At 44.8% G+C, this 18,260-nt stretch overlaps 9 protein-coding genes across 9 annotated transcripts; 6 read left to right on the top strand and 3 right to left on the bottom strand.

Annotated features, from left to right (window-relative positions):
- Nucleotides 1-253: 253 nt before the first annotated feature.
- On the top strand, nucleotides 254-770 carry N7481_001292 (cupin domain-containing protein; the record flags this gene model as incomplete). Its single annotated transcript, XM_057260511.1, has 2 exons — nucleotides 254-547; nucleotides 609-770. 2 exons carry the CDS (start codon nucleotides 254-256, stop codon nucleotides 768-770), a joined length of 456 nt encoding a protein of 151 aa, XP_057128343.1.
- Nucleotides 771-1,400: 630 nt separating this feature from the next.
- On the bottom strand, nucleotides 1,401-4,147 carry N7481_001291 (uncharacterized protein; the record flags this gene model as incomplete). Its single annotated transcript, XM_057260510.1, has 4 exons — nucleotides 1,401-2,157; nucleotides 2,205-3,016; nucleotides 3,085-3,294; nucleotides 3,347-4,147. The coding sequence occupies 4 exons, from the start codon at nucleotides 4,145-4,147 to the stop codon at nucleotides 1,401-1,403; spliced, it is 2,580 nt and encodes an 859-aa protein (XP_057128342.1).
- Nucleotides 4,148-4,180: 33 nt separating this feature from the next.
- N7481_001290 (uncharacterized protein) lies at nucleotides 4,181-4,542 on the top strand (the record flags this gene model as incomplete). Its single annotated transcript, XM_057260509.1, is given in 3 exon segments — nucleotides 4,181-4,349; nucleotides 4,439-4,509; nucleotides 4,525-4,542. The coding sequence occupies 3 exon segments, from the start codon at nucleotides 4,181-4,183 to the stop codon at nucleotides 4,540-4,542; spliced, it is 258 nt and encodes an 85-aa protein (XP_057128341.1).
- An 819-nt stretch (nucleotides 4,543-5,361) lies between these two features.
- On the bottom strand, nucleotides 5,362-5,679 carry N7481_001289 (uncharacterized protein; the record flags this gene model as incomplete). The annotated part of the gene is made up of 2 exons (XM_057260508.1): nucleotides 5,362-5,523; nucleotides 5,605-5,679. 2 exons carry the CDS (start codon nucleotides 5,677-5,679, stop codon nucleotides 5,362-5,364), a joined length of 237 nt encoding a protein of 78 aa, XP_057128340.1.
- Nucleotides 5,680-8,189: 2,510 nt separating this feature from the next.
- N7481_001288 (uncharacterized protein) lies at nucleotides 8,190-9,761 on the top strand (the record flags this gene model as incomplete). Its single annotated transcript, XM_057260507.1, has 5 exons — nucleotides 8,190-8,352; nucleotides 8,407-8,502; nucleotides 8,558-8,785; nucleotides 8,847-9,230; nucleotides 9,286-9,761. 5 exons carry the CDS (start codon nucleotides 8,190-8,192, stop codon nucleotides 9,759-9,761), a joined length of 1,347 nt encoding a protein of 448 aa, XP_057128339.1.
- A 1,241-nt stretch (nucleotides 9,762-11,002) lies between these two features.
- On the top strand, nucleotides 11,003-12,424 carry N7481_001287 (uncharacterized protein; the record flags this gene model as incomplete). The annotated part of the gene is made up of 7 exons (XM_057260506.1): nucleotides 11,003-11,091; nucleotides 11,245-11,269; nucleotides 11,307-11,431; nucleotides 11,462-11,569; nucleotides 11,962-12,023; nucleotides 12,057-12,279; nucleotides 12,304-12,424. 7 exons carry the CDS (start codon nucleotides 11,003-11,005, stop codon nucleotides 12,422-12,424), a joined length of 753 nt encoding a protein of 250 aa, XP_057128338.1.
- Nucleotides 12,425-14,060: 1,636 nt separating this feature from the next.
- Nucleotides 14,061-14,285, top strand: N7481_001286 (uncharacterized protein; the record flags this gene model as incomplete). The annotated part of the gene is made up of 1 exon (XM_057260505.1): nucleotides 14,061-14,285. The coding sequence occupies one exon, from the start codon at nucleotides 14,061-14,063 to the stop codon at nucleotides 14,283-14,285; it is 225 nt and encodes a 74-aa protein (XP_057128337.1).
- A 180-nt stretch (nucleotides 14,286-14,465) lies between these two features.
- On the top strand, nucleotides 14,466-15,473 carry N7481_001285 (putative short-chain dehydrogenase/reductase; the record flags this gene model as incomplete). The annotated part of the gene is made up of 1 exon (XM_057260504.1): nucleotides 14,466-15,473. One exon carries the CDS (start codon nucleotides 14,466-14,468, stop codon nucleotides 15,471-15,473), a length of 1,008 nt encoding a protein of 335 aa, XP_057128336.1.
- Nucleotides 15,474-16,191: 718 nt separating this feature from the next.
- N7481_001284 (uncharacterized protein) lies at nucleotides 16,192-17,412 on the bottom strand (the record flags this gene model as incomplete). Its single annotated transcript, XM_057260503.1, has 1 exon — nucleotides 16,192-17,412. The coding sequence occupies one exon, from the start codon at nucleotides 17,410-17,412 to the stop codon at nucleotides 16,192-16,194; it is 1,221 nt and encodes a 406-aa protein (XP_057128335.1).
- Between the last annotated feature and the right edge of the window lie 848 nt (nucleotides 17,413-18,260).

Here is an 18,260-nt window from a genome sequence, read left to right as displayed (position 1 = left end):
CCAGGGACGCGGTGATAGGTCTGGTTTCAACGTATCGCCGCTCAACGGATCCGGCGGGTACATTCAGGCGCCCAACAATGCCGCATTCCTGCGGTGTAACCTCTCCCGAAGGATGAAATCGCGCATGCTCAATAGATCGACTTATAAATCTAAGCGTTGTCATGTCGGAGCAAGAAGACTGGTTTCAATAATTTCCATACAGAAAACTCAACATCTATACCCATATTTTGGTAGGGCATTCACTATAACTGGTATGACGAAAGCTTCCACAGCTCAGGAAGTCATAAAGACCTTGGGCCTCTCTCCGCATCCAGAAAAAGGATACTTCATTGAGACGTTTCGCGACAGCTATTCAATAAATGATCGCTCTAGCAGCACCTGCATTTATTATCTCATTGAGGGTTTAACTGGGCCCTCACAATGGCATCGTGTTTTAGATGGTGTCGAGGTATGGCATTACCACGCTGGTGCACCACTACAACTATCGCTTTCTTGGGATGATGGAAAACCAACCCGAAATGCTATTTTGGGAATCGACTTCGAAAAGGTGAGTATTCGAAATACATCTCGCAGCCTCCTAGTCAGCAGACTCAATCTCATTGCTACAGGGTCATCGACCGCAGGCTGTCGTTCAGCGCAGAGAGTGGCAACATGCGAGGAGTTTGGGAGACTGGACACTTGTTGGATGTATGGTGGTACCGGCCTTCCTCTTCGAGTCATTCGAGATGGCTGGAGAGGGGTGGGAGCCCCGGCTAACTGCAGATGCTTAAGGGTGAAATAATCTTTCTTTTCCCATATCGAGCCGATAAACACATGAATAGCTAAATCCAGACCTGTTGTAGCAAAGACAATGATGACATAGATCTGAATTATTAAAGTTGAACATGACGTATCACTACAATCCGGCGACATGGGGCTCATTTGGAGATCGAAATTGGGCCAAATAGGGAGATCGTATTGTAAAGGGTGGAGGTAGCACCCGGGCCAACTCGGATGTTGTCATATACACCGACGCATCAGGGCGCCCACGCCACCGCAGTAAGCTACCCCTGAGTTACTAGAGTTATTTTCTCTATAGCAAGCCACCTTCCGCTTGCCGTTGGTTGTGGGCGGCTGTTACGTTTAGCGGCTGTGATAACTCTCAAACATCAAGCGAAGAGATGATGAAAAGATTGAGCTTTTAATCGTTGCTATTCTAAGGATTTTGTCTTATTCTACCGCTAATAGTCTTTGTAATAGCACGGGTCTGGGAATATATAAGTAAGGTTCCGATCTGAAAAAATGGCAAAAAGAATAAAGATTTTCGTAACAGGTTGATAATCCCCTTCAAAAAACAATTGAGATGCAAATTGAACAACACTTGCTTTTACTAACGAAAGATAGATACATCGGCAGGCAAATCACATGTTCTCCCATCTCTGATTACCTATCGCAATCAAGCGATTGAATAACTCATCTCGCTCTGGTATTGCTGTCAACCTCCATGTTTTCTCTTCTTTATCTTCGATCTCCAGACTCGCCAGTAGCTTTTGGTCCGATGAAGACGTCGCTATTGCTTCAACCGTCGAACTTACAAAGGCTGTCGCCCTTTTCAGTCGTTTCATATCCCTTATGGCAATTTCAAACAAGGGGGTCAACTTCTTAGAGCTCATGGGCCTTGGGTCATCGCGGGTAAATAACAAGCTTGGTCTGGCACAGCATTTAATTATCGCCCAACCGTGTATCCCCTCATATCGACCTTGGTATATGCTTGGCCCGGCATAGACGATGCTTTTCGGATCAGGCAATACGCCTAAGTGACCTTTTGCCTTCTGCGAACCGGTTGCGGCCCGGATATGATCAATGACAAGTTTTGTCTTGACGACGGATTTGGCATTGCCTTTGAAAAAGCGGATGATTTTAGAAAGATGTTTGTGATCTGGCTTTTCTTCGTTGTCATCGCCATAGGTTTTCTCAACGACTGAGGGCGTGGCTGCATCAAGGACATCGGATTGGGTGGTACCAACAGGTATGCTTTCAACACTTATGGCATTTTGATGATCAAAGTCATCGGGTTTGGAGCTGGGCACAGGAGGAAGAGGCGTTTTACATGCTTCACCGATACGGAGAAGAGTTATCGCGATCTGGTTGTTTGTAGGTATACCATGAAGGACATTGCTAGTAAAAATCAGCATTGCAAAGGAAAAAAGAGCTAATAGACCGACTTCCTTGGCTGCACTAGCTCCATGTAATTAGGAATGTTTCGTTTGAGCCACGCTATTCCAGATGTCAGCATTGGATCGCCAAAAATGACGAATCCAATGATAAGCCCAGTCCCCTTGTAAACCATATAAGAGTTGACGAAAAGCGATAGGAGAAGAGAAGGGACAAGGATAGCCACTATCCTCAGAAAAGAAAAAACGGGAAAAGGGCGGCGTGGGAGAAATTGCACTGAAGTTGTGTCAGTAAGGTCATGAGTGTGGAATGGAGCGACTGACTTTGCAAATATCTCCCAGTTATCAGCTAATTCTCCTATCAAATGGATAGCAATGTCAAAATTATTGCAAATCACTTCCGGGTTGGCTTGGGCCCATATAATTTCTTCCATCGGTTGTTGAGTCTGATCAGTGCTCTCGATAACATGCCCTGGTGCAGAACCTGCAGATTGAACAGCCTGTATTACCTTTTTGATAGGCTTGGGTACTTTTCCTTCCAGTGGATCTCCGTCTCCATCTTTTTGTTGACTGTTGTGCATACCGAGCGCCCTTTGAATATTGTGCCGTACATTGTCGACAAAATTTGCTGCTTCCTCTTCAATGGCTTCATGTGTTTGTTTTTCCGGGGCACCAGTCAGTGTGTCACTAGTACCAAGTAGACCCGCTGGTGGCTTCTGGATCCCGCCTGTCCTCATGTTCACCAGAGCACGCGGTGCAGGAGGAAAAATTATGTTGCGGGCTTGCACTGAAGACACCACTAGAATCGAAATCCCAAGCGCAAAGGGTACTAGCAGATCTAATATCCATGCAGTAAAGTATATCTAATATAAGATTAGTACATCTCTTGCCTCAAATTTGTAACTCGGCAGTGGATATGTGGCTAACATACTCCACATAGTATTGATGTACGGTAAAACTCCTTCCAAGAACGTAGCCGGGAGACTTGTTTGCCAAGGCTTGCGATTCCAAGAACCACAGATAGATAAAGCCGTTGTAGGTGCAGAGATAGCTTATCGCCAGTATGATCCTGACCCCAGGCATCGTTAAGGTCTAGACCACTTGTGTTTTCAAAGGCCAATGCTTTGACATCGAAGACATCCTAAGCAAATGTAAATTAGTCAGTGAATCGATTTTTCAGATCGAGAACTCACTTTATTGAAGCGTCTTAGAAAACCAAAAAGCTCTCCGTTGGTGTAGCCACCAATCAATGGGTCGTGTAGATCCATGTCAGAGTCATACCAACCAACATCTCTCGCAAATTCTGTACTGCTGCCACCATAGCACTCTGTCTGAACAGAGCCTCGTACCTCTGGTACCCTGGAAACTAATTCGTGTCTGTCACTATTGAGTTCTTTCTTCATGGCATCAACTGGGCTTTTGGCCAGTGCATAGGCATGATTGCGCAAGGTAGCCACCACAGGAGAGCTGTTGCTTTCATCAGCTTGGGCTCTTGGGTGTATAATTTGGTCATGGGGAGCCTGGTGAAACGGTGGTGCAGTCAGCTCATCAGATGCACCGAAAACGGGATTAACTTGGTCTTGCAAGGCGGCCGGGATCGTCGGAGAGGTATTACTATGATTATGAATGCTTGAGGGGTTTTCAATATCGGCGTGTGTATTAGACTGGGGCGGTGGGTGGTCACGAATGCCACTAACACGCGCACATGTCCTGCCTTGTAGTCTTTGCATCGTGGTCAGGGCAGCATTTTCATCGACTTGATCATCTGGTATGGTTTCAAAGAGACTGTGTCTCCTACCGGTATCAGGTACATGGTTTTGTCTATTTGCAATACCAGCCAAGGCGTAGGAGTCTTGGTCAATGGCATTTTTCTGGTTTAGAAAGATGGAGTCGTCAAGGCGACGGCGTGACGTCACTTGGAGGTTGTCCTGGTCGGGATCGTGGTCCTGCCTATACGTTTCATTTCGAGTCGCAGATGTATTTTTGTGAGCCATGTTACCATCCATTTGAGCTTCTGTCCCATTAAGATGCTTCACCCGCGTGCGTATTTGTTGAACCCCGTCTTGATTTTGCTCCTCGGATCGTTCAGTATGCTCTGTGCTCGCTGGGAGAATATTTTCCGAATGATTGACAACAGAACCTATGTTTTCGAACATTTAAATATCATTGCGATAGACACTTCTTCGAATGCGAAAGGTTCGAATCAGCAGCTCAATTTAGTAGGATATAGAAAACGGGATTGCTGATCAAGATTTAGAAACAAATACTGGATTACAAACCTACAGTAAAGTCAAACAGGTCTGCTGATACTGATCGCGTCTTGGGTGTTGATGACGCCATTCGCCCCCATATTACGGTATGTTTACCACAGGATTCCGATAAAATATGACAGCTACTTTGGTACCTTCCGGGCCCGGGTAATACTTGTTTTTGGCTATACCCCTCCCATACTCATAGTATACATTATCGTTTTCGCCACAAGTCGCCAATTCGTCCGTTGTCTTTGATCGTTTTATGTGCTCCGATCTCATGAGGGTATATAATCTAGTGAGGTAGATGCTCGCGTCTCCTTTTTACTGGTCTTTATATCACTACTGTCACAAAGGTGCCAGTGACCTTTATGTCAAGGTTGACGCGTCTTTATGTTGCCTTTTAATTTGATTGACCTCAACCCGTCACCTTTAGAGAAAACCTGAGTTTCGTTAGTTGGTCAGGTTTCAGAACTCAAGTCTCCCCTACCTACAATGAGTTCGGTTTAATTGTCGTGTAATCAATAATTCAATTGGGACTAGTATGCAAAGTCTTAGGGGTCACAACACATCCATGCAGGGTTTTCTCAGGAGTAGCTGTATATCAAGAACCAACTTTTATGAGTCCATGGGGATAGACTTTCACGAAAATTATAGTCGATCCATATCGCTGGCGCAACTCTTGATAGCGTAGTGTCTCCATGCAGACACAACACCCCGGCATCATTGAGTATCCATTATTTCAGGTTTAAGTAAAGAAATCACACTCCTTCATCAGGCTACGTTTGGCGCAGGAAATTTGTGAAAAATCGATAATGGAACGTAAATTCATGTATTAGACGCGATAGGGACCTGAATATTACCAAAATAAAAGGTTCAAGGGTAAATGAAACCATCCGTTCAAGATGTACTGTGTCCATCTATGCTGTACTGGCAATATTTGGGCAAAGAAGACATGGCTAAGGGCCACGTTCGGCACGCCGTGCTTGTCTGTGGAATACGTCCTTCGTTTTGTCCAACGCTGACTTTTTGTGGCCAACCTCTGTACTTTCGGTTGGAGGGGTCTCCGGGATGTCTTTTTGTTTGACCTCGCTCCTGGCGTCGGCGTTGAGCTCATGCAGCTGTACCATACAGCGCATACGTTAGTCACGCTGGTTCATAAGGCTTCTTGAGCTTGCTTAGGGTTCGGAAAGCGACCTCACCCTTTCTTCTTCTACCTCAGAATTGTAAATGATATCATCACCCTCTTTGGAGGCTTTGTTGGAAATACCACTCATGATATTATTTCAATGATATTGGTTGCTATTGGAGTGGGAAAAGCTTGTTGCGCCTTCGAATTGTTGGTGAAAAAGCCACTAATTACTTGCAACAATGCCGTTCTATATTCTAATCTCATTAGTCCTCGTGACAAGCTTGTCGTCATGTACGCTTTGAAAGAAAGATGAGCGAGACGACGAAGAACGGGGAAAATATGGCCTAAGCCTTCTCTGTCCAAGGAAATGGTACGCAACAACAAGTTACAGAAAAAAAGCAATACCATGGCGCGCGCTTCGATCCGGCTCATCGTGACATAGGTGGACAAGCAAGTTGAGCAAAGTGGCCACAATTAACTAACCAAAGATTGCCTACGGATGATGTAAGCAAATGTTTATGTAACTATATCACATCAAAGCCATCTGCCGATTCTACCACGCTAACCAAATTTGGCTGCCTTCATTCCCCAAAGACGATGTATAGTACTGGAAGAGGCGCGCGTCGCACGGCCCTGAAACGAAAGAGAGAGGGAGTAGGAATTAAATCCGAAAAGCAGCTTTGCAGGGTTTCCTATGTAAGGAAATGCGGTTTAATCCAACTGGGCCAATGATAGAAGCCTTCTATTATAGCAGCCAAGTAAATACTCGAAGCAAGTTTACAATTCACCGGCCTAATTTTGATTCAGGGTTGCAGGCATATGCAATAAAGCGCTATCTATGTCGCTGACTAGTTGATGAAGTGGACTTAAGCTATGAGAAACAGGGCGTCAATAAATCAGGAAGAATATTTGGAGGGATTGTTAATTAACCCTATTCGTTTAGAAAAATAAGATTGAGTCTGATTTCTTATATATCTACGATGCTGAAAACATGATTTTTTTTTAAAGAGGAAAGCATAGCCAGTTTCAGGGTTTGTGATGATATTTATGATAGTATCTACAACACAAATGGATTGCACTACCATCTGATAATAGGTAGCGACAGGTATCAGTTATACCTGCGTACGATCAGAGCTAAACGTACCCTTGATATTTGTAGTCTTCGTTTCACCTTTGCTCTTCGGTTCTTGCCAGGCTCATCAATGTATAGATTCATAGTGTCCGCATTGGAAAGACTTTCCTGCTTAGAAGAATTACCTCCATAGAAGCCTTTTTCGCCTACCGTACGAGGCTAACGGGAATTAGCGATCAGATCGCCTGCAATAAGTTTGGCTACTCACCTGGTCGAGGGCTCAGAGTTTCTTATGTCATAACGTTGAACTTAAGTCATTTTGTCTACATCTTGGTTTCCTTCCACACCTTTCACATATTCCTTGTTGGCCCCATAATAGGATCCAATATGCTTTATGCTAGATTAGTTAGCTCTGTCCCCCTTAGACTTATAGAACCCAAAAGGAATAGTATAGCAAGAGCGCCCGGTAACCTATCATTAAAGTGGCAATGATAAGTTGACTACTGAAAGTCAAATTAATGTTTTATAATTAATATTCAAAACTCACCAACAAGGAATTCCTTGCTAATCTATCTATAAGTAGTACACCGTTTTTGAATAGGGAGCTATCGTTGATATCTAGGGGCAGCGGTCTAAGATTTCCGGGCCAAAGCCGGAGAGACATGTGAATAAAGGAAACTTATGGTGATACAATGTAAGGTATCTTTCGTATATTAGTAAATTTTCAAACTTTGAAGATCTATGAATTATGGAGGTAATAATAGCAGTTTAAGTGTACAGAAAGCCCGAAGGCCCCAAATATACTTCGATCTAGTTTTAGTATTACATCATTGTGTCTCCATTTCCATTCGCTCAAGCAAGCCAAAATGCAAAAGCCATCGCGTTTAAGAATTATAGCCACGATACCTAATTCTTTATAATTGCTACCAGCAGCCGGATGACATTCTGTGACGTTATTTACGCGTGCGGAGACAGACGTAGCAATTCCTGGTTGTACTACATAGTGTCAGGTTGACCGTAACATTCCCTTTGTCCGCTTTGCTCATTGGTGGTAAAATAGGCTCATTGTTTGAATACAGGGATAATGCGCCGCCGATCTGGACGTAATGATCACGAAAGGCATCTGTGCGGGCGAAGGTGCAGACAAAGCTTTCTGGACCCCTATCTTCCGGGAAGTCACAGCGGAGCACAGTGTATGGTAAGACTACACAGAAATACTGACTGCGAGATTCAAAGACTTCAAGTCTTTTCTCGACAAACATACTAAATAGATAAAGAAAGGAGCTCGCGTTGACATCAGTATCCTTAGTGGCGAACAACTTAAAAGGGTATTCAGAAATCGAAGAAGTTGCGCTGTTGATCGGGACGATCATGGTGATGTCATACACCATGGAAGTTGAAAAGCAAGATCCACCCGACGCAACAGGAAAACAGGAAAACATCAAGTTCCATATACTATAACAAAAAGGCTCCTTTAAAAATGCGGCAAACTGCCGTTTTCTGTGGAATGTGCTATCTTGAATGATATTGTCAGTGTGAAAGAAACGGATCTTCTATCAATCACACCCTCAAAAATCACTAAAATGGCCTTCACGCAAGCAGCAAACGCTGTGGAAAAAATCATTGGTCACAGTGATAATGCCTCAATCACTACCGATGTTAGCAACTATGACAATGACTATGGCATGGAGACCGAGGGGGGAATATTGGCCACAACCTGGCAAGGCAAAAACAGAGTAAAGCTAGGTAATTTAACAAATCTCTTTTGTTTAGACTATAACGGTACTCACTAGTGTATAGTGGAAATGCCAAAGCCATCCGTTATCGACCCTGGTGATGTGATCGTTAAAGTGACCGGAAGCACTATTTGTGGCAGCGATTTACATCTTTATCACGGTGAATCAACGAGCTATAATTTCTATGTTTTGTCGAGACCTCTAACAAAACGCAGGGGTCATTCCCCAACTAAAGAAAGGCGACGTTCTGGGGCACGAGTGCTGTGGGGTAGTAGAAAGGGTTGGACCAGAAGCCGACCGTGTTGAAGTCGGCCAACGCGTCGTTGTATCATTCCCAATTGCCTGTGGCGACTGTGACAACTGTCGAAATGAGCGATACTCTCAATGTGATAGAACAAATAGCAATACGATTGAGAACGCAATGTACGGAAAGCGAACAGCTAGTGAGTACTCAATTGATTGGAATTTTCTGGAGTCTTGAATGAGATTTAACGAAAGGTATAGGTATGTTCGGGTATTCGCATTTTACAGGAGGCTTTGCCGGTGGACAAGCCGAGTATATCCGGGTACCATACGGCAATGTTAACCTTTTGCCCATACCAGCCGATGTTCCTGATGAGAAAGCACTTTATTTATCAGACGTGGTCGCCACATCATGGCATTGCGTGGTTGACACGGGTGTCAAGGAAGGTGATGTTGTTGGAATCTGGGGTGCTGGCCCTATTGGGCAGATGTGTGCCGAATTCTCTTTCTTTCACGGAGCCAGTCGTGTTATCTTGATTGATGGCGGCGAAGCTGCATGGCGCTTAGATTATGTGAAAACAAAATTGCCGAAGCTTGAGACGCTTAGTTTCACTGATCTGGCTCGTGGAAAGTCTTTGACGTCGCGTGTGAAAGAACTGGTTCCAGGGGGGGCTTGATATAGCTCTGGAATGTGCTGCAGGGGAATATGCTAAAGGTTGGGCACATTACTTCGAACAAATGCTTGGAATGGAGACAGATACTTCTGAATTACTAAACGAGATGATTACCTCTGTTCGTCCATTCGGCCGGGTTGGAGTCACAGGTATTTATGCAGGATATGTGAGTAATTCTTCGCGAAGGGCCAAGGAAGCTCCAACTCCTTCTTACACGAAACAGACCAATCATTTCAACATTGGGGCACTTATGGAGACTGGCGTTCGATTAATCGGTAACGGGCAAGCTCCTGTGCACCGATACTGGAAAGAATTGATGAGTCTTATTCAGAAAGGTGAAATCAACCCACTCAATATGGTATCCCACCGACTTCGTCTTGAACATATCGAAGAGGTTTACGATGTCTTTGATCGGCGCGAACAAGGAATGCAGAAGGTTTTTTTGCAAACCAAGTACTCTAATCCGGCCGCAAAGGAGGGCCCCAAGTTGAGTACATTGTGATATGCCTTCTCATGTAGTGAACATAAATTCTCGGTTGACAAGTTTATAACCCATTCTGGTGTTATGAGGGGAAAAAGAAGGTAATCCCGCAATCAGCCTCCAATATTCATTAGTATTATTATCCAAATCGTCCTACCGTAATTATTATGTATTTGAGTCCTGCGGTTTTCCAAGAATTAGGCCTGATCCAAAGAATCGATACAAAACAAGTATTTGTCAAGAAAGCTTTATGTTTTACGCAATTCATCTTTGTTTGTAGATGCCTTTCATCATGGATATGATTCGTGCAATGCACTTTATAGCCTGTTATCACTCTATGAGCTTCAACAGTGTACGTTCTCTTTCGGGTAACATAACGTAGAATATCCAGTCATGGAACGATTGCTACCCCAATGGAGGACAACGTGGACGGAGAGCTGTTAACGTTACGATATCGGCAAATGATATTATCGTCGGCGATATATCGTCATAAGGGTCCAACCCCAATTTTTTGGTTCAACGCTGTTTAGCGACGTGTCTCAAAGGCTGGGACGCATGCCCCGACCTATTCTTTGTTGACAGTGACCTACTTTTCCAGAAGTTGACCAAGTCCATATTGACTCTTCAGCCCTGGTTCTACTGAACCACTGGGTCAATATCGACAGTGAAGTATGGTTAGCAAGTTGTATTCATTCGTACTGGGTTAGTACCCCGGTGTATCCCACAAGAATGCGTATCCGGCAGAAATGCCTCAACTATCGAGTTCTGAATGACGAGCGCGATGGAGAATCTTTGCCCGACGATCGAACCGATCAATCAAGCGAACCAAGCGAGCTGCCGAGCAGCCTCAGACGTACTCTCCCAGCCTTTCAAGAAGACGTGAGGTCCTCGCCAACATAGCAGATTATGAGCTCCTACCTTCCGAGTCTGTGTCAGAAGTGCTAGTATTCTAAGAGAGCGCAACCGATGCTGGTACTTCAATCATCACAAGCCACATCTCCTCCCGATGCTCTAAACGGCCGGCGCCTGCTACTGAGTGGATCTGGGATTATTTCATGACCACAGCCGTTCATTGTCCTTGGTTTATCAAAAGGACCAACAAGAGGAGGCTGATAAACTGAGAAATTTGCTGTATATATGTAGATGATAAAACGGGAATACACTATGACTGGCATACATCAGATTCCCAGCAGAGTTTTCTAGGTGGTAAACAGAGTCTCACCTATTAAGAGGTCTTGGAAAGGAATGCCATTCGCTGGATCATGACTGATATAAAAGTCTTCACCACTATCAAGTCTCCAGAGTTTCAGCAAATATTCCGAGACATCCCTAGAATTGAGGCTCCTTTCACGTCTTGCCACACCTTATGCGATTAAATCTTGCAAAAGTTCGCTATACAGTATACATACTTGAAGAATAAGCTGGCTTTAATTTACAAAACTATTACCTTGTCACTGGATATCTTGACAAGCTAAAATTATTTTTTTATTCTGGGGATAATTAGTTATTGGTTGTCTAAAGAATTTAGAGTACTATAAGAGATTAGTCAAGTTCGCCAATACCTAGGGTATTCATAACGGTGAAAATCTGGCAATTATAGTAGAAAAGTTACTTATCGAGTTAAGTCTTAAGGATAAGCTTATTTCTATTACGGGTGATAATACTAGTAACAATAAAGCTATAGCCTTAAAGTTATTTTTCTTTTTTTCTGACTAACCTAGGGTAGAAGATATAATACTAGCACTACTCTATCAAGGGCTTAATAGCTATCTCTGCTATCTGGCTTATATCCTTAACCTAATCATAATAGATATTCCCTGTACCCTAGGGTCAGAGACTCTAAAATAAGTATAAGCCTCTCTAACTGTTTACAGACTAGTAACTTAGCTACTAATTACTCAGCTATAGAGAGATTATAGATCTTTACTCTTTAGATTAACTAAAGCCCTTAGTACTGACAGAAGTAGAAGGAGATATACAGACTTAACAATCTCCTGGCTAAATTTGTTAAGTATAATATTATAATACAATAGAACTTAATATCTTATATGGTCAATAACGGTTTAAAGTTAAGGCAATAAGTTAATAAGTTCCTAAGCCTTTAGGAAGAACTCCTGCCGTTTACTATCAAAGATTAGCCACAACTAGAACAGATTTATACAGTATTTTATAAGTTTAATAAGCTTACTTTATATGTTTTAAAATATAATATCTAAATCAGTCTTGCGGCCCTGATTTACTATGGGCTATATAAATTACTTAATAATATAAGGAAGGGCAATAGTAACTTTGTAAAACTTAATTGAGATATTATAGCTGCAGTGAAAGAAAGGATAAAGAAATACGAAAAGTACTATTCTATTATAGACGACTACGACACCTACTACAATGCCCTCGTCCTGGATCCCTGGGTCAAAGGTAAAACGATTTTACGGGAACTTCAAGATAACAATACAGGGGCAATGATTCTGGAAACGATCCGCACCAACCTCCATCAGGTATACGCGGGTAGCAACCCAGATCCTTATACCGCTGCATCGTAGTTGTCTTCCCTGAACCATAGCGACGTAGAATCTAGAATACTGAAGAAGTTGCAGGCACGAGATCCACCACTCTTAGATATTGATAAGTACTTCGACACCCCTTCAGCGTCGCAGACACTGCCAGCCAAACTAGCTCTGTAATTGGTGGAAGATTCAGAAGGGCGAGTATCCGCGGATGGCAGCAGCAGCCACGGATTATCTAGCAATTCCTGCTTCTGAAGTTACTGTTGAGAGAGTCTTTAGTATAGCGAAGGATGTGCTAAGCATTCGGAGATATTGTTTGAAGGGGGATACCATAGGAATGCTGATGTTAAATCGCGATAGGTATAAGTAGTAACTGCCAAGGGCCGGGTTGGTTAAATCAGTATTCCGGTTCTGCATTCTTAAATTGCCAAATAAAACTGCGTTCACTCTTTAGATGATGCTAAAGGAAAATTGTGCCAATGCCGATACGATATGACGATACCGTGAGTGGTGATATCGTCAAATTTGAAGCCCGCCGATATCATACCAGCAATCGGCATTGACAAATTCAAAACCAGCCGATTTTGTAGTCAATATCTGTATATCGGCAATATCGTCAACAACCCTAAACGTGGTGGTCAATGCGGGGGCCGATAGACGATGAGCCGATGGAGACTAAAATCCAGAGTAGTCTACATTAGCGTGAATGGTCTTTTTTCTTGTCTAGTTTAATCTTCTTATTCTTAATGGCCGTAATAGCCATCTTATACCTTAATTCAATCAGATTTATACTAAAAATTTGACTATACTGCTTTGTATACTATTATACTTATCTTACCGCAACCCAGATCCTCATACCGCGGCATCGTAGTTGTCTTCCCTGAACCATAGCGACGTATAATCTAGAAAAACCCTAAACCCTTCTTTAGCTACTTAATATTAGCTGTTTTACTGTTCTTTAATACTTATATAAACATTTAGTTAAGAATTAAGCATATACAGAATACAACTATATTAATAAGCTAGATTTTCTAGCAGTGTATCCTTAAGTATATACAGAGGCTTTTAAGCCAAAGACTATTTAAAATAGCTTTACAGCAGCAGATCTAGTACTAATCAATCAAGATTATATACTCCCAAAGCTAAATATATCACTAAAACACCTACGCCCCCAGCAAACCAGCCAAGGAGCAGATCAAGTATCTTTTTCACCAAAACACCAAGAACAGTTCTCCAGCTTTAAAAGCAAGCTTCTTTACTCAAGGTCTTACTTAAACAACGTTCAAAAAGTCCCCCAACTCCACCTAAGATTACACTTCATTAAGTTATTAAAGGCTACTATCTCTCAATGCATAACGCTGCGCTCCTAGCAAAGGAAAATACTGATTTACGTGCTGCAAATAAGAAGAAATGACAAAAGCGTACACAATAACATCAACAAATACCACAGGAAGGAGGGTTAACTGTTGAAGAGGCCTCACAGCTTATTAAACAGCCAATTAAGCCAATTAAACCTATTGAGCAACCTCCGCCTGGGCCTATTGAACCACCTATTAACCACCTCCACCAACCAGATAACGGCAGGCAAGGTGCAGCGGCTGTCAGAGAATAGGCCATTCAACAACCTGGTGTCCCAATAGATAGACTTTTGAATATAATGGCGTTTTGGTGGTAAAATTCTAGTTCAAAAATGTAGTAGCAGGCGGTATGCGCAGACCGGCCGGGAATTACGTTATCCGTGCCCTTTATTAAGTTTGAAGGCTTAACTAGTCTCGCGAGCTAGGCCGAAAGAGGAGAAAGTGTCATCGAGCCTATGCAGGTGGCATCTACAACCCTGGAAGGCGGGACTGTGGTTTTGGCTCGGAAGGCTAGGCCGGATACGGCAAAAAAGTCATCACACGAGGTCGTGGGTCTGAAGTATGGAAAGGCGAAGAAAATTAGGTCTCTCCGAGATGAGCTTCAGAAGTCCGATGCTTTGAAATACAAACATGTTCTGAGCATCATTCTCGCCTACAGCGTCCTGGACTTTACAGGTTAAATCCGAGTGCTTTGAAACGCAAATCAAAATTATGTGAACGCGGGCTGGAAGTCCGGAGGCGGAGAAGAATAAATAGTTGATCGATACCCCAAAAATCTGAATGCCTATCTCATCAAAGCCCATCGATTCCATTCAAACCATTACCCGGATCCAGCCTGCCCAAGTTCTCTATCACCTACAATGTCCCGGTACGCAGAAGCTCATTCGAATCCTGCTGGCCCTGGCGATGCTCGTCCAACCGCTCGTCAGATCATCAAGGATGAAGCAGTAGAGGGCGAGCTATCTGGAAAGGTGATTGTCGTTACAGGCACTTCATCTGGAATAGGAATCGAGACAGCTCGCGCTCTGTCTTTGACTGGAGCAAGGTTGCTGTTGATGGCACGAGACCTAAACAAAGCCAAGTCTGCTCTGGGCGGAATCCTCGAACCAGAGCGCGTCGAACTCGTTGAAATGGACAACACTTCCTTGAGCAGCGTGCATGCTGCCGCGAAAACCATTCTCCAGAAGTCGAACGGTCAAGTCAACATCCTAGTCAACAACGCCGGCATTATGGCCCTGCCTAAGTTGGAGTACACGCGAGACAGCTTTGAAATGCAATTTGGAGTCAATCACCTCGCCCATTTCCTACTCTTTGAGCTCCTGAAGCCAGCTCTACTTGCCAGCGCCAGCTCTGAATTCTCGTCTCGAGTCGTCAACGTCTCTTCTTCTGCCCACCATGTGGCCTCGATCAATGAATCCGGTGACTACAAATTTGAGAAGACTGAATACAATGACTGGGCTTCATATGGACAATCAAAGACCGCCAATATCTATATGGCTAACGAGATCGAGCGGCGCTACGGCTTGCGAGGACTCCACGCTACTAGCGTTCATCCCGGCATGATTGCAACGGCGCTGATGCAGCATATGGATCCCGCAATGGTGGAGGCGTTCAAGAACAATGAAGAGATGTATAAAGTGATGAAGTCGCCAGAGCAGGGGGCTGCAACGACTGTGTGGGCAGCGATCGGCCAAGAATGGGAGAAGAAAGGCGGAGAATATCTTGCTGAGTGCGGAAAAACCACACGGGGTAACGACAATCATGATATTGCCGGTGTAGGGTTCGCAGGTCATGCGTATGACGCTGAGAAAGAGGCTCGGCTCTGGAAAGACTCCCTGAAGATGGTGGGGCTGACGGATGATGAGTAGGGCGATGTGAGGCAGAAATGAGAGCAATGATGAGGTTCCAGTGCCATATCACTATTTCTACCGGACCGCTTTCTGCCGGCTACTGTTACCAAGGTTCAGAAGATGCCAGGCTAGATCGGCGAGGATAGCAAGAATGAATCGCACATTTGATAACTTTCGATCGGCGCTATTCCATCTCCCACTGTTGAGCCATCCCAACTTTGTGCCTTGACAGGTTTTCGTATGCACTGCCATTGAATTCTATTAATTTCCATAATGTCTCTCCCTTAACGTGTTATCGGCCCGAGTGCATTATTTCTATTCTTGATGGATAAAGAGAGCGCAAAGCCAGTCACAGGCTCGACGTATATCCATTAGGATCCGGTAGTTCCTCTCATTAAACTCTTCCAGGGCTTGTGAAACCCCTATCGTTGCCAGAGGAACAGCCTAAAGCTCTTGATAGTCTCCCACGCTTTTGAGTAATGCTCAACTGGCTCGGCAGCCTCTTGAATTTGGATTAGCCAAATGGGATTCTGGGTCGCCCTCCGCACTTCGGCGGTTTGCCAGACTTACCCAGTCGGGATCAATCAATCATTAGCGAAACACAGTGGAAATGGCAAACATGAGTATATAGGCTGCAGTCGAGTCGATAATTTTCGTATAGGTCATAGTTCCTGCCACATCTCCGCGTCCCCTTTGAGTTTGAATCATAAGTCTTCTTACTTTTGGAGCAACATCCTTACAGCATACCTAATATGCTTTTTACAAGACTGAGGTTGGATTGGCAAGCCACAGAAAACACATGTAAACGTCGATAGTGCCTCTTTAACCTCCACTTGACGCTGCATGCGGAAGCGGTGGTGGCGGATAGCTCCTCAACATCCCGAGCCGCATAGGTTCCTCCCCCCCTTTTCATCCTCCAGTGGTTGCTGATTTCCATCAACTCATCACAGCCCTCCGCAACCCATGCCCATTTCGCGAGAAAACCGGGTGTGGCTTCCCAACTCCTCATCTCGTGCGGCTCGCCCCAGACAATGAGGCCCTTACGTCCGGCGGTCACTTCATCCGTATCAGTTCCGGATAAAAAGGTCAGGGGCTGTGGAGTCCTGGAAACTTTCACAGAAGTAGGTGCGTCTCGCTGTCGCGGGTCTGGCGTCGACTTCAATAGGTCACCGACGAGGTCCTGCAGTATCTCCCAGGGGTCGAAGCTGCCTTCGTATCGGATTAAGTTCTCGCGGACGCGGGGGAAGGGAATGACGTTGATCCAGGTAGAATGATCGTGAGTTTGCTGGAAGGCGGTCGGGATGAGGGAGGAAGGGATATCGGACCTGAGGGGGTAAAGGGTCGTGTCGTCACGGCAAGGCGAGGCAATGGTGCAGATGGTCGAGTCGGCGGGTAGGGTGTTGAGGGTACGCATATTCGTGATCAAGGCGCGACAGACATTATAGTGAATGAGATGGAGGAGGTGGTCCGAGGAGAAGGGAAAAGTAAAAGGCTGGATGTCCAAGTTTACGAGGGGCTGGATGTGGGTGGTCGTGAATAGTGATTCACGAAGCACGACTGTACGTTTGGCTGTGGAGGCCGATATCCCCGCGTCCGTATAAGGCGGGCCATGGGAGAAAGCCGTGGTTGTTGCGCGCTCTGATGCTGGCGAGATTTCTTGAGAGGGAATGGGGTCGGGCTCGTCGAGGTGCCAGCGCTTGACTAGGAATGGGCGCGACTCTTTACGATTGCCCGCGTCTCCGCCCTTGAGTCGTAATCCTGTACGGGGGTTTTGAGTATGAAATGCGTTATCCGAGCGAGGGGCAGACTCACGACGTGCTCGTTGATTCTTCCGATTCTGGACTTTCCTGCGCTGCTTGCTGGCCTCGGCCTCGGCCTCGGCTTTTGCGTTACGATCGTCGACGGCGTGTCTCGCTTCGCTCTGGGGCCAAGAGACCTGAGTCCCGACATACACCATGGTCCTGGTTCAGCGAGAGCCTAGTTCCGTGTACTGTGGTATTTCGAAATGGAACCCGTAGAAATGAGAAATGCATATGACCTGTGTAATCCGTTGCGGGTCCTACTTCGGGGCTGAGAGATATCGCCCCGCCGCCTCAGGTGCGCTAAAGTACGGCTACAGCGACTAGAAACTCCGGGTGGGGCCAACTTACCAAATATGGGGACGCTAGGCTGGAAACGGCAAAAAAGTCATCGTGACCACATCATACCTTGGCTATTGTACTGGAAGACGCGCGCGTCGCATGCATCGGCCCTGAAACGAAAGAGAAAGGAAGTCGGGATTCAATCTGTAATACAGATTTGCAGGGTTTCGTTTAAAGCAGAAATGCATTTGAATCCAGTTGGGCCAATGAGAGAAAGCCTTCCAGGTGACTAATAGCCGCAACACGCAAAAACGTGAAACAAGTTTTCAATTCATTGGCCTCATTTTTATTTGGATTTGCAAGTATTTCAGGGCATACGAAGGTTTTCTTGGTCTTTAAGAACGCCTTTTTCGAGTACAGTGCGTCCCGAAACCGGTGCCACCACTTTCACTCTTACACTGTTTTTCGAGTTTAACTTATTAAGCTTAGCTAGTCCTTATTGGGAATTTTCCGCGTATCCTTGGCACTCGGGTCTGTATTGTTTCTTACACACTATACCTACAGTGGTGTTGCAAAAGTTTGAAACAACCGGCGGAAAAATTGGGAGCTTCTGCCACACTAAAACCTCTGTCAGCACGTAGAAGAAAGGGTGGTGTGCCTAGTTTGGTGGGCGGTAGGCGCATTAACAGCGATATACAGGCCAGTAACCATGTATATTTATAAA

Source organism: Penicillium waksmanii, assembly GCF_028829765.1.
Source record: "Penicillium waksmanii strain IBT 27052 chromosome Unknown utg000001l:1.0-4852451.0:1.0-4856178.0, whole genome shotgun sequence".
NCBI lineage: Eukaryota > Fungi > Ascomycota > Eurotiomycetes > Eurotiales > Aspergillaceae > Penicillium > Penicillium waksmanii.
Note: the sequence above shows the minus strand (reverse complement) of the source record. Positions and strands in the feature narration are given on the sequence as shown.